General features: G+C 39.6%; 1 protein-coding gene across 1 annotated transcript in view; it reads left to right on the plus strand.

Annotated features, from left to right (window-relative positions):
* Positions 1-15,498, plus strand: part of SCIN (scinderin) — a 64,603-nt gene that overhangs the window by 18,787 nt on the left and 30,318 nt on the right. Inside the window, exon 4 of the mRNA XM_072412949.1 lies at positions 5,973-6,122. Within this exon, the coding sequence (XP_072269050.1) occupies positions 5,973-6,122 (150 nt within the window). The remainder of the gene's footprint in view (positions 1-5,972; positions 6,123-15,498) is intronic.

Here is a 15,498-nt window from a genome sequence, read left to right on the forward strand (position 1 = left end):
GAGGGGTAACAGACACTCCCCATCATCAAAAAATGCCTCATATATATATTATCTCTGTACTTAGCAGTTTGAATGGAGTTTGGCTTAAATATTCTGTTTTACACTTGTATACATAAACAAACTGCTGTTTGGATGGAACCATTGTATCATTTTTATCCAGCTTTACTTATATTGTTTGTGTTGCCTTTGTCTCATCTCTAATGACAAAACCAAATAAAGGATTATTTCTCTGATGATTTCCCTAGCATGTGATTGGGGCCACATCTATCAGCTTCCTTTAATCAATGCTTTCTTTGTGATACAATCATTCTCTGTTCATGGTAATGCCAGGTAAATATTACTGTAAGGCAAACAATCCTCGCTGTGTTCGGTGAGTAGGCGTTGTGTGTGATCTGAACTGGGGGCATGTGAAAGAGACAGGTCATCTTTACTGAAGCCACAAAGCAAACCTGGATTATCCTTTTACATTGTGATATAGATTTTGCTGGATAAATTTTGCTGTTGGATACGTTGTCTCTGAAAATGGGTTAGTCGCTTGGCATATGCAAAAGTGTACTGTAGTTCTGAAGTTCTGAAGTGAAAAAGCTGAATAAACAGCCAAAATCACAGATGAATACATATATGGAAATGTGTTGACCTGCCAATGAATGGGTATTTCTGGCCACCCATTTTTGAGTTTTCCACCATTCTACCACGCGGACAAAGTTTCCTTTTGGAAACTTTTTCCACTATACCTGTTCTAACTTTTTGCATGTTCCTTCACTTTCTGACAATGGGCACTAGGATGGGCAATACAGATCAATCTCAATTTGATGAATTGAAAAAAAATCTCCAGGAGACTTCAGGTGCCCAGGGCTCACTTTCCAAAAAACATACTAATAGGTTGATTAGCAAAAAAAGAGGAGCATAAATGTAGGGCATTAGAATGTTAACCCACATGGCATTCGTTTGTTGCCCATTTCTCCCCAAGGGACAGTAAGTGTATGACAATGAGCTCTACAAAGATCTGCAGAATATGGGCAGCACGGTGGCTCAGGGGTTAGCACTCCGGCCTTTGCAGCACTAGGTCCCAGGTTCGATCCCCAGCCAGGACATTATCTGCATGGAGTTTGCAGGTTCTCCCCGTGTCTGCGTGGGTTTCCTCCGGGTACTCCGGTTTCCTCCCACATCCCAAAAACGTGCAGTTAGGTTAATTGGCTTCTCCCTAACAATTGACCTTAGACTACATTAATCACATATGACTATGGTAGGGACATTAGATTGTGAGCTCCTTTGAGGGACAGTTAGTGACACAACTATGGACTATGTACAGCGCTGCGTAATATGATGGCACTATATAAATACTGTATAATAATAATATGTTGATGCTTTATAATTACATAGTATATATATATATATATTATTAGGGCCACAGGTCAATTTTATTTCAATTTATTTCATTCTATTTCATTTATCAATTAATTTAATTTATCATTCTAAAATACAGAGCTAATGCGTTTTAGGAGCAAAATAACATCTCCATTTTAGGGATTAATAATATATAAAGCAAAATTCAAACAGATAAATACACATGATACCTGTGGGGCAGATAAGTACCCAAAAATTGTTAAAGTTCAGCAGCCCAATGTCCTAGCCAACAGCACTTTTGCCTGTCATGAAGAGGGAGGAGATGTTTGCTCCTAAAACGCATTGGAGTGTATCTCCCAGTTTTAAAATTAAAGTTTCACTTTTACTGATCTCAATCAGGCAGATCATTATAGTAGAAAGGAACAGGCATTGTCCCTTCTATAATAATTCCTCTTACCAGCCTGATCATTCTGGGTATCTGGTAACTATGCATGTGCAGTGTTAGCTTTGATTCCCAGAATTCTCCACAATCTTGGCTTTCCCGGCACATGCTGGGAATGAATAAACTCATATGGCCAAACAACATGACTAAAGATCGTCTTTGGGAAGTAAGGAAGAAGGAAGGTGGCGGCATCCTGTAAAGGAATTGGGGCAGGTGAGTAGGGATGAACGATCAAGAATATTAAGTTCGATCTTACAGCGAATCGGGCCTTTTTCACTTACTGAAAATGTAAGCGAGAACGGCCCGAAATGTGGAGCTCTCGACGAACAGGAGGATTTCCAGGGCTGCATCATGCTGCCCTGGAAATTCTCTGCAATCCCTGGGCACTGGAAGTTAATTAATTAACCTCTAGTGCCCCGGGGATCGCACACTCTTGTCAATCATTGAGAAGATGCCCAGCACAGGAGAACCTCCTGACATTGTAATATAAGTATCTTTTTCAAATGATACATTTGTATCTGTAACAATTGTATCATTTGTAAGAGATACTTATATTACAATGTGTCCTTTGCCGGGCATATTCTCAATGATTCATTGAGAAGCGTGTGCGATCCCCGGGCACTAGAGGTTAATTAAGCTCTAGTGCCCGGGGATCGCGCGAACAGGATAATTTCCTGGGCTAAATGCAGCTCTTGGAATCCTCTTTTTAAATTTCCTCTTCCAATGGTTTTGAAAAATCGGTTTGCCGAAATTTCGTGGAACCATAGGAAGTTCAAGGAAATTTTCGTGAGAATGCTGGAAGCATTCCCGCTCATACCTTCAGGTGAATATCTTGGTTTCAAATTCACTTGATTATTTTGACCAATAGGTTTCATTTTAATGAAAGCTTCAGATTTAAAAATATCTAAACAAATAAAATTATATTTTGAAGCTTCAAGGTCACTTTAGTCATTTGGCTCACATCTATATCAATACTTAAAGTTCTTTATGTAGCAAACCTGTGAGTTTTAGCTCAACAACAATTTGATTTCCTAAATTTCACTATAAACTTGCATCCCAATCTGCAGAAAACAAGTGATGTCAAAACATACAGTGCAGGTAAAAAATATTGTTTGCCTTCTGGGTAAGCTATAATTTAGATGGCACCTGGATGATTAGGTTAGTCGGGGTTCCAATGTAAACAGGAATTTTCTATGGCCGGTTGAACATGTTTTTCCAGTAGCAGTCAAGGAGTTTAAGCATACAGTGAAATATTATTACGAAAGGCTGATGGTATAAAAGGCTATAAACGTTACACTATCATTTTTTTCAAATGCACATGTGAGATACTATTGGTATATTGTGCTTCCTAGCATCAGTAATGTTCAAAATACTTTGTTTTCATGAGATATTATTATTTTCCAGTATTTATATAGTGCTGACATATTACACAGCACTTTACAAAGTCCACGTCATGTCACTAGCTGTCCCTCAAAGGAGCTCACAAGCTATTGTCCCTACCTAAGTCATATGTCTTTAATACAGTCTAAGTTCAATTTTTAGGGGGAAGCCGATTAACTTAACTGCATGTTTTTGGGATGTGGGAGGAAACCGGAGTACCTGGAGGAAACCCACACAAACACAGGGAGAACCTGCAAACTCCATGCAGATAGAGTCCTGGCTGAGATTTGAACCTGGGACCCAGCGCTGCAAAGGCCAGAGTGCTAACCACTGAGTCACCATAATGCCAAATATTGATAGGGACTAGAGGGGCATGGCAAACAAAATTCTGTCTTGTATCAAATTCAAATTCATGAATTCCAAAATAGAATGACAAGTATAGTGCGGAACAGCCAGGCTGGTCAATGACAGGTATAGTAATGTTGGAATGCAACATGGATTGCTCAGATTGCTCGAGTTCTGATTCGAGGTCTTACCACCACTAGTTGTAGCAGATGTTGCGGTCACAAGAAAATTTATTGAGGAGCAATCTCATATTTAATTCATAAGCTTTGGCAAATGTGAGCTGTGTCCCACGGGAATGTTTTGGCCATTTTTTGAGTTAGCACCCAGGTTTTTTGATAGGAAACCACATAGATCGACCTCTAGATCAGCCATTCTCAACCTTTTTACCATGGAGGAACCCTTGAAGTAATTTTTAAGTCCTCAGGGAAACCCTTTTATGATTATTATATCACAGTGCTTTAGCATGGTGGTCAGTGGGGAGCATTCCTCTTACATTGCTGGCTATTGGGAAGAATGCTGCCCTTACGGAGAGGCACAAATTGTTTAAGAAACTCTTACCAAACTCTGAAGGAATCCTAGGATTCCATGGGACCCTGGTTGAGCAACATTGTTCTAGATAACTGAGCGCCCAATATGATCAATCATGATCAAATCCAGAGTGTGTAAAAACACATCAAGTTGCTAAACCGAGATACTGAATGATCATAAATGGCCATTAGAAGGAAGCTATTGACCAGTATCTATAATACATACAACAGGCCTGAATAAACCATAAAATATGTTAAAATTGCTTTCAAACATCACAACCAAAAAAAAGTAAGGATTTTACTTGATGCTGATTCTCAAGAATATAGATCTTAGAGTAAAATCTTAACAGAAAAAATCTATAACTATTTTTAATGCTGATTGATAAAAAGAAACTTTACAGGCAGATTGTTAGATTAAATATGTATATTTTATGGACAGGAGCGAGACTGGAAAAATGCAGAACATATTGTCGTTTTATGACTTATTCCTTATCTGATTCAGTTCAGTTTTCGTAGAGAGGTTTGCTGAGCCGTGCCACAAGCTCCTCTCCTCTGGCGAAAAAGAAGAACCAAGCATGAGAACGATCATAATCTACTTTTTAGCAGAACTCGTAACAAAGGTTTTTTTCTTGATACAAATCTTTTTTTAGATGGAAACACCAAAAATACCCCCTAAAACTTGAGGGAATCTTCTTCATGTAAGATTCTGGTCAGTTTGCTTCTGCTTGTCACGAACCTAAATTATATCCAAAAAGCATGTGCCTGTAAAGAACAAAGGGAATACTTACCTTTCACCCACACCGCTGAACTCCATTTCATTCACAAGAAATAGCCCCCAAAGTCTTTTGAAGCCAACATTTTTAGGGAGTTTATGTCCTTTGGGTCCCTCCAGCTCCCTTTGGTCCCTCCTGTTGACTTCCACTTTGTTACAACAGTGATGTGACCTTCTGATGTTGAAGGTTTGATATTTCTGAAGATTTTCTCTTCTGAATAAAGGTGCATAGGTTATTTTTACTTAGGATCCAATGTTCTTTGGTTTGTTTCTCTAAAGTGAATGCTCTGTGCGTAAGACAAGGAACGTTCACTTGGAAGAGAAAATACCCTAAGAACATTTGATCCCCTAAGTAAAAGATTCATCTTTCAGAGATTTCAGTGGGGTTTGATTTTGGATTTGACAAATTTCAAATAATCTTTGGCCAACCCTTCGCAAACCAAACCCAGGAATGCTAACCCATCTCTAATACCAGCCTTTGAGAAAAAGCAAACTTGTCTCTCTTTCAATAAAAATAACTTATTAAGAGTCATCACAGCTCAGCTAAATTGGAGAACCAAAGCTCTAGTCCCATGATGCTGTAAGACTTTGGCATATTTTGATTCAGTATAAGTCATACAGTTGATGATCTTCCATGTTAAAAGTTGGACAAAGGGCTGTATTTAGACTTTAGCATGCTAGAATAGGGATGCGTATTCCTACATCCTTTGTCCCTTGGGTTGTTGGATTATTTTGGTAAAATGTACTGATATAAAGTACTATTATTGGTGGCCTACAGTCTGCTCTGTATATACAGATGTGTTCAAACTGTACTAACAGCCAACATACAAGAGAACTTGCTTCTTGAAGGCACACCTTCTGAACTCATACTCCCTATGGATCAGTTGCTGAAATATAGAATGAAGATTTCAAAAAATTTAGTATCAGTTTGTAAATGTTGAGGCTTGATGACTCCTCTAACCCCTCTGTCATGGACATTGCCCCACAAGCGTCAGCAAATACTACTCTGGATGGAAACAGTGCCTAAAGATATTGACTGCACAATGGTTTCCCTTTTGCTGGGTATTATGTAAATGTGTTGTGCTTAAGATGATACAATTGAAATATTATTGATTTTATCAGTATTTATTGTGTCCCATTTGCTGCTTCTGTATTGCAGGAGATATACCAGTGGTGCGGATCAACGTGCAACAAATATGAACGTTTCAAGGCTGCACAAGTGGCTAACGGAATCCGGGACAATGAGAGAAAAGGCCGAGCACAACTCATCGTTGTGGAAGAAGGAAGTGAACCAAGTGAGCTCACAAAGGTATTGGTTGGCCACCATTGTATTGAGAACTATTCTGCATTTTGAATACATGTCTAGTAGGTGGATAACCAGGCTTGATCTGGAATCCTTAGATATAAAAAGACTATAGAGAGAGCGCTGTACCTAGAACAGAACCATCCATTAATAAAGAATGCAGTATTACAATAACACACCTTATCTATATAAGCATATAGATACATTTCGGAGATGCAAAGTTCCCTTTTTATTAGGGTGTTAATTCACTGATTGGTAAAACGCAATTTATAACTTGCTGGATCAGTGCTTATTAAATACAACAAATATGGCTGTGCTTAATGGTGGCTTACATCTGGAAACCAAGAAAGTAATTTTCCAGTGAACCTAAATCAGAAAAATGAACAAAATAAGTAACAGCAGGTAAAGCAGTGAGAAAATGCATAATATTCAGCAGTCATGCAATAGGTAGTATAGGTATATTGAATATATATGCATTTTTTTTTTTGGTAACGTAGGGAAGGGTTAGATCAGTGTTTCTCAACCCGGGTCCCATGGTTGAGGTTGCTAAGGGTTCCTTGAAAAATGAGCAATTTGTGCTCAATGATTTTGGCCATCTATAACAGTGACATGTTTTTCAACTGCCACCATTCAATATCCACAACTCACTGTTCGTTAGCATTGTGGTCGGTGGGAAGAATTCCTCTTATATTGTTGGCTATTCGGAAGAATGTCACCCTTATAGATAGCCAAAATGATCATTGGTGTCACTTAAACTGACCTGAGAGGCACAAACTTCACATTGCTCAAGGGACCCCTAGCAATCTCTGGAGGAATCCTAGTCTTCCACAAAACCCTGATTGGCAAACACTGAGCTGGACTGCACACACATCAAATTTTGCTCCAAGGCAATCACAAATGTTCATCTTGGGTGACAACTATCTTGCGTGTGTACATAGCTTTAGTGAGCAGGAAACAGTGGTTTTGGATAGAAGTCGGCGGCGGAGCTGGGGGCTGCTTGCCTCGTGCCCCAGGAGGATATAGTCGGCAGTGGCTGGGTGAGTCACCAGGTTAAGGTTTTGTTCACATGCAGGCTCTATGAGCACCATGCCACAGACTCGGCTCATACATGGGGTAGTTCTGCTATAAATTCTAATAATTAAGTATTATACAAAGGTCTGTTATTTAAAAAAGTAGAGTATAATACTTTATTCATGACCCAGAAGGAGTATACAGCTAATGAAGAAATGGGTCGGAACTCCAGATCATCATACTGGCTCCAGTTGATGGCTATAAGCGATGAAGCCTTTGGATCCACATAAGAGCCAGTCATCTAGAATCCCCAAAAGGACAGTCTAGCAATGGCAGCTTTCATATTTTTATGGCATTTTACACTTTTTTTTATCACATTGGTGTATTGCATGCGAGGGTTTTCGGAATGAGGATGTTTATTTATGTTTTATGACCACAGGTCCCTTCCTGTGTCTGTATAAAGACTTGTGATGTTCTCTTTTGAGTATCTGTCAGCATCTAAGACCACAGCTACTCATTTCTCATCATTGCTTACAAGAAACTTCCCTGACCAGTAAAATTAAAATAAATAAAAAAAAAACTGTAATCTCTAAATACTTCACACTACATACTGTATCACAATAGCCAATGAGTATAGTATTACATACATTGCTTAGCCAAAAAACAAAGTCACATGCTTCATTATTTAATTGTACCACCTATAGATTTGATTACAGCACACATTCAATGTAGTATCATTTCTATAACCCAATGGAAAGTCAGAAAATGTATTTTTCCTAAGATCTTAATGGATCTCCCAACAAAATTTGGATTCCCCTGAAGAAAAACACTTGTACATTGGGCGTACATAGGGAGGTGCAGTGTGTGCAGCTGCACAAGGGCCCCAGGGTCTCTTTGAAAATGCAGAATGCTTCTCTCCCCAGGTCAGCAACTGTAGCCTGCCCCGACTTCTAGTCCTGTTGTCCCGCTCCATGTGCGAGGGGGCTGGGCTCATTTCACCAGGTGTAGCCAGTCAAAGTTGTTTGGGTGCCATTGCAGCCATTCTTGCTCTGCTTTTTTCTCCTTGCCCCACGCTAGCAAAGCGGCAAGGGAATGAGAAGGCTGAAGAGGTACAAGCAGCAATAAACATTTTCCAGGATCCTGCCTGCTCACAATTTCTGAACATTTTCGGATCTGATTTTGAATTTCTAGTGTTTAAAATTTTGCATATTTATATTTTTTAAACAGTTTGCACTTATACATGAACATTGGGACAGGCAGATTTGACAATTACATATACAGTCTCCTCTTCCTGTTGCAAAGATTAATTTAAGGATGTTGAATACTTGGCTAATGTAAATTGCTGCAGAACACAAGTGAATTTGTTAGTAAACAGTGTCTGTGGCCACTTTCACAAGTTAGCAATATTCTGTAACATATTTCTAGGTGTGTTGCATGTCTACGACTCATCGAGGTTCTAAGAATAACGGTCATAAAGATAAATGACTTTGGGGATTTCACCATAAATTCTGACTCTCCAATAAAAACATTTTTATAGCTGGATATTGTATAGAAATGATATGACATTGCTAAGGATTCCCCTGCCATTAATTGTTAAATCTCAACTACCTTTGTGTGACAACTCAGAACACCAAACTGACATTTCCTGAAATACTTGCAAAGAAAAAAAACACCTTGAGCAATGTCTATGTTTTCTTCTGTGTTGTGTAATGGAGCACTTCAGAAAACAAATGAGAAAAGAATGCTGCTGGCAAGAAGCTAAATACACAAATGAAATACATATATTGGGGCTGGTGACCTGAATTTTTTCCTACTGTTGTTAAGCAAGGCAGCCTGGTCATCTCCCGTTTAAGTGCTGGCACCTCTCTCCTGCGCAGGTGGGCAGTTTTGTCCCCAGGAGCGCCTGCTCTTCTAGGTTTAATGTGCAACGCTCCCTCCTCCGGCCAATAAGGAGAAAGGCTCTTGATAGTCCCGGGCTATTTAGCTGGCTCAGGTACAGCACTCAGTGTTTGAGCAACGTGTCCCCAGACTAATGCCCGGCCCCTTAGCTCTGCTGAGGTGTTTCCTACTCACCTGTTGCCTGATTGCCTGTTTCCCAGTCCAGCTCCTTGTTGTCCAGTCTACAGTTCCCCTGCCTGTTCCTTTGTACAGTTCATGTTATGCTGATCCATTGTCCCCAGTGTCTTCTTGTGTCTCCTGTGACCCCCAAGTCACCTGTGTCTATTTGGTGCTTTCAGGTACTAGACCCCTGGCTTTGCTTTTGACCTCACCTGTTTGCTGCCTGCCTCGACCCCAGCCATCATTGACTACTCTTGCCAGTGGATTTGGTATCTAGCATTGTTCTGCCCACCCCAGTGTCTCCAAAGTGCGCAATTTGATTTTGGTTTGCAGTGCAACATCCTCACTTCTAGAGGCTCTGGAGAAGACTGGGCTGTTATTTAGACTCTCAGCTTCGACCCCTCTTAGGGCACACACCACCACTGAACAATCCATAGTGCCCCCTAGTGGTTCTGTTTCTTCGATCATGACCAATTCTCTCTATCTATCAGTGTGTTCCTTGCCAGCACAGGAGCACTGCAATACACACCATTGGCTCCTAGTGCTGCCACTCCCTCACTCAATATAAGTGCCACTATTCAGGGAATCACAAGAGGCTGTAAAAAGTCAAATTTAGGGTATTTTACCTAGGAAGTATAAATGTATGTACAGTAACGTTCCTTACAAAGTCTCATTGAGCATTACCATTTGTTAAGCAAAATGGCCAATTCATTTAAATTGGATGATGTGCCACATTGGCTCAGAAAACTCACCTACAGTGCTTTACACAGTGCAACATAATGAATGGAAACATTGGCAATAATCAGTTCTGTATAACTTTTTTCTCTCCTTTTTTTTGATTGCTTGTTTTTTTTCTTTATTCTTTTTCAGTGTCATAAAGTACATTGTTAAATTGTTGGTCAGGCTGAAACAAGACACATGTCCAATAATTTCAACTACAAGGAAAATTTTCAAACATACTAGAAAATATAATACCTAGAAACCTAAAAACATGGGAACAGAGAAACAGGGAAGGCGAAAAAAAAACTTGATATAAACCGGGGTAAATTAACTCCAACAGGAAGAAAAATAGTTTCTGATTCCCTTAAACAATCAGATTTTTCCTGAATCTGCAGTTCCTGTTTGCATTCCTTCCAAAATATTTGAAACACATCGACTTAAAATTTCAATTTATAATTTTATTTATAACAAAGTAAAAGTACAAAAAAAAACAGCATAAATATTACTATAATATGTTAAATAATGACAAAGTTATAACCCTGGACATTTTTCCAGTTTTCCCCACCCTATAACCAGCTCATAGTATAGGTACAAGTGCGGAAGCAGTTAAACATAGTGAAGATGATGGCTGCCCATAGCCCCGATATATCATTGAATTCTCTAGTAGTACAGAAAATGTAAACCAATATTTGAGAAGTTATTTGCATCTTCCTAATGTTTAAAAACCAGCAATGTAATCATTTGCAGGGTGGAATAAGAGCAAAATAAACACTCCTAGAAAGTAAATACTCCATTAATTTAAGCAGATCCATCAGATCAGAGCTGGAGATATGGATAGAGAGAGGGACAGCTGGGAGCTATGAGACACTCAAATAGAACTGACAGTGACCATATTTACCTGTATTTATATATTTATATATTTGTATCCCTACACATTCAGAACAGGTCCTATCACTTTCACCTGCGCAACATTTCCACAATCCACCCCTACCTGTCCCCAGAAACCACCAAACTCCTTGTACACGCTCTTATCTCTCGTCTGGACTACAGTAACCTCCTCCTCTCTGGTATTCCACTAACCCGACTCTCTCCTCTACAATCTATTATGAATGCTGCAGCCAAACTCATCCATCCTTCCCACCAACCTACTCACCTACCTACCCCATACACAGCCTTACCACCTACCTACCCCATACACAGCCTTCTCACCTACCTACCCCATACACAGCCTTCCCACCTACCTACCCCATACACAGCCTTCTCACCTACCTACCCCATACACAGCCTTTCCACCTACCTACCCCATAGAAGCTTTCCCACCTACCTACCCCACTTACCCCATACACAGCCCTCCCACCTACCTACCCCATACACAGCCTTCTCACCAACCTACCCCATACACAGCCTTCCCAACTACCTACCCCATACACAGCCTTCCCACCTACCTACCCCACTTAACCCATACACAGCCTTTCCACCAGCCACTTTGTTCGCTCCTCCAATGACCTACTAAGGACTTCCTCACTCATAACCTCATCACACGCACGGCTCCAAGACTTTTCTAGAGCTGCCCCGACTCTCTGGAATGGTCTTCCCCATCCTATTCGGCTTGCTCCTACTTTCTGCTCATTTAAAAGAGCCCTCAAAACCCAACACTTCAACCTCACCTACCCGTCATCTTCTGTTCTTAAACCCTCACTACTCACCCACCATTCCATATCCCCCTCCTATTGTGTGATACTTCCCCCACCTCCTAGATTGTAAGCTCTTCTGTGCAGGGTCCTCTCCTCCTCCTGTGTCACTGTCTGTATCTGTCTGTCATTTGCAACCCCTATTCAATGTACAGCTCTGCGTAATATGTTGGCGCTATATAATTACAGAATAATATAAATAATATCCCTTTAAGACGATGTCTTGTGACTCGCATTGCACAGCATTGCTGGCTCGCTCTCTGGTCTCAGCTCCTCAAAACAATACAATGTGAACTGATTTACATGGGTTCTGCAGAGAATTGTGGTTTTGCTATTAAATTCCTCAGCGGTGAGCTGCGATTGGATTTCACCCCCTCTGGTAGTTCATATTTCCTGTATAAACAATATTAAATACAGATCGGAGTCAGCAACTCTCTGTATAGTTCTTATATAAAAGTGAAATGTTTCTGATTAGCTGTAATTGATAAAAAAATATGCACATATAGACCTAAAAAGCAAATACATCTGACCTCTACATAGGACTTTTTAATTTATTACCATTACATGTTTCAGCAATTATTATATATTTATTTATACTAGGGATTTTCATGGAGCCTCTGACTTGGATCGCTTATGTTATTCTCTTCTGTTTAGCATCCTTTCATGTGAGCTACAGAACGATTCAAGGATTCACCTGGATCTTTGTATGTCACAATCAGGATTTAATATTAAATATTAATGTATAAGAATACAATATATATATATATATATATATATATATATATATATATATATATATATATATATAATAGCAGCATATATTGTTTTATGTAATGCATCTACTATGCATATCTACATACAAATTAAGATTAAGAATTAGGATTAAGAAATCCATTTCTGGAAAGACTGGCAACATGGAGTTTGCAGGTTCTTCCTATGTTTGGGCCGGTTTCCCCCGGGTACTTCAGTTTTCTCCCACATTCCAAAAACATACAGTTAGGTTATTTGGCTTCACCCCACAATTCCCTTAGACTGAGTTAATGGCATATTACTACGGTAGGGACATTAGATTGCGAGCTTCTTTGAGGGAGAGCTAGTCACATGACTATGGACGTTGTAAAGCGCTCTGTATTATGTCAGCGCTATATAAATACTGTGTAATAAATAATCACTATCTTGAATGTTTTACATGTTTCTCATGGTATAATTGGCTTTATATTATTCAAAAATGGCCTTATAATCCCTCCCAGATTGATGGGCAGCAACAATTGCTTCTTTGAGATCATTCCTGATTTCTTTCTTCCTTGGCATTGTGTTACCACACACCTGAATGCTCCAAACTAAAAAAACTTCTGCTTTCAAAGAGGTGCTCACACTGACTGATAACCAAATAAACAATGCATTTTATGTGCAGCACCAGGATGCTACTTACTCTAAATTACTTTTAAAGTGCTAAGGGAGTACTTAATTTTCTTCACACTGCTTCTGCATTTCTCGAAGATCATTCCTGACGTCCTTCTAATTTGGCGTTGCATTAACACACACCTAAATGCTCCACAACAACAAACTGCCAAAACATCTGCTTTCATACAGGTGCTCACACTTGCAAATTACCAATTAATCCATGCATTTATTGAGAAGCACCTGGCTGCTACTTACCATCCTTATTCCTATGGAAGTTGTGGGGGTGCACTTAATTTTTCACATCATGTGTATTTTGATTTGGTCCTTGCTAAATCAATAATGACATGGTTATGTTTTTAGGTCCAATTGTGCAAAACCTTATAAATAAAAGAAGGTAGTACTGTAATATATACTCCATGTGGACGCTGCTGGGGTTTTCCCATTCTAGTCCTGGCTATCATTAAATTCTATTCTATATTTTCCTTCTGTACATCCATTTATCCTTTGCACCCAGCGTCAGTGTGAGTTGCGTGTTATCAGGCTGGGCACAAAGTCTGTGTTGTATGTTGGCGTGGCGGAGATAAGTCATTATCCTTCACCAACATTGCTTGCTCTGTGCTGACAGATGGGATCCCCTCATTATAACTTTATGGTTATATAGCTGCAGCTGATGACAGATTGTACTAGCAGCTATAAAAAGGATCCTTGTCCTAGGAGCTAACAGTCAAACACAACTGCATTAAATGTCACAAATAGGCAGATATTCTATAAATGTGCAAAGCATATGATGCATTCTTATTTATTTTTACTAATAATACAAATCCACTATGGGTGCCAGTGATAGTTTAGACGAAAGGGCAGCAACAGGAGGTAGATTATTATATAGTAATGGTGCAGCATGCTTATATGTGCCACAGAGGAACTCACAAATCACCCTATAACCCTGTTTTTGCACTTACATTCAAATAAATAAAATAAAAATTACAATTACTGGACCTAATATTATCTATAGTGAATAGACAGTGAAGGAGAAGCAGCATTTTGACGAGTTTATCTTTCAGTCACTTTCTAAACTGTCTAGCTTCTTGTGCTGCTTCTCCCTCCCGTAGCCTGAGATCCGCTGTGCAGAGACCACAAAAATAGTATTCATGTGCTTACATTCATTCATTTGCACATTTATACATTTTTTTTAAATGCAAGCAGACAGCTTTGTCTTGGTACTCGCCTCTTGCAGCCCCTATATAACAAAGCTTGGATTGGGCAAAGAAGAACACAGGAGTTGAATCAGTTGTGTTAAAGTGCAAGATTTATATTGATTGGAGAACTGAGTAAAAGGAAGATGATTTAACCTCCCTAGCGGTTCATTTCTTTCCGGTTTTAAATGTCTAAAAGCAGTACATTGTTTTTCATGAAAATGTATTTTACAGTATAATATATTAGTATGAGTAAAATAAAGTTTGAAACACAAATTCATGTAAAAATAATAGTTTTTTAATTTTTTTTTTTTTTTAAATACATAATATACTAATATATTATACTATAAAATAAATGTTCTTGAAAACAATGTACTGCTTTTACACAAATAAATACAATGTATTGCATTCAATACAGTTATTTTGTATTGAATGCAATACAAATGGATTTTGAATTTCCTGCCCCGCCGGCAACATACACACGCACTGACGTCATCAGGAACTCCCCCGGTAACTCATCGGGTGCAGAAGCCGGCCGGAGGAAAAGGAAGAGGACAGAGATAATGGCGATGGATGACGCCGGACACCGGTGGATCAGGTAAGCGCTGTATTTACTATTACTTCCCATAGGTCTACCTACCACGAGTGTGACTCGGGGTTAGCGCTTTCAGCAACTTTTTTCTACCCCGAGTCACACTCGGGGTTACCACTAGGGAGGTTACTTAATGTGCTGCTTTCACTATCCATTCACAGGCTAGGGGAGGGACAAGACCTGTAAGTGTTGGTTAAGTGCAGCAGAGGAAAATCAGGTCAGGTAAAAAAGTTACATGAACTCTGGCAAGGATCCCACTCAAAGGTTCCCCATCCAACCAGTAGGTCTCCCCATTACAAAATGTATAGGGGGGGAAGATTCTGCAGATTCCTGTGAAGGCAGATCTGATTGACATCACAGATTCAGGGACAGGCCGGAGAGATAAAGGGAAAGTTTACCACCGAATGACACCATCACATGTCATGCGTAGTGGTCAGAGATCTCATTCGGAGCCCTATTTATCGTCCTCAGTTTGCTCAGCAAGGCTCCTCTATTAAACAGCAATCAATATTTATAGTGGGAGCACTCCATACACCGAAACAGATTGCCAGGCAGCTGTAAAACAGTGATAGATAAAACATTGGAACAAAAAGCACTTCAGCATCCACCTCGAAGGCAAACAGAGCTTTATGTGAGAGCAGTTCCCATGAATGAGGAACAGGCAGCTGCTAAATGAACCGTGCCTACAGGTACAGCCGCGACTCACGGACGCT

Source organism: Pyxicephalus adspersus, chromosome 5 (genome assembly GCF_032062135.1).
Source record: "Pyxicephalus adspersus chromosome 5, UCB_Pads_2.0, whole genome shotgun sequence".
NCBI classification, from domain to species: Eukaryota; Metazoa; Chordata; class Amphibia; order Anura; family Pyxicephalidae; genus Pyxicephalus; species Pyxicephalus adspersus.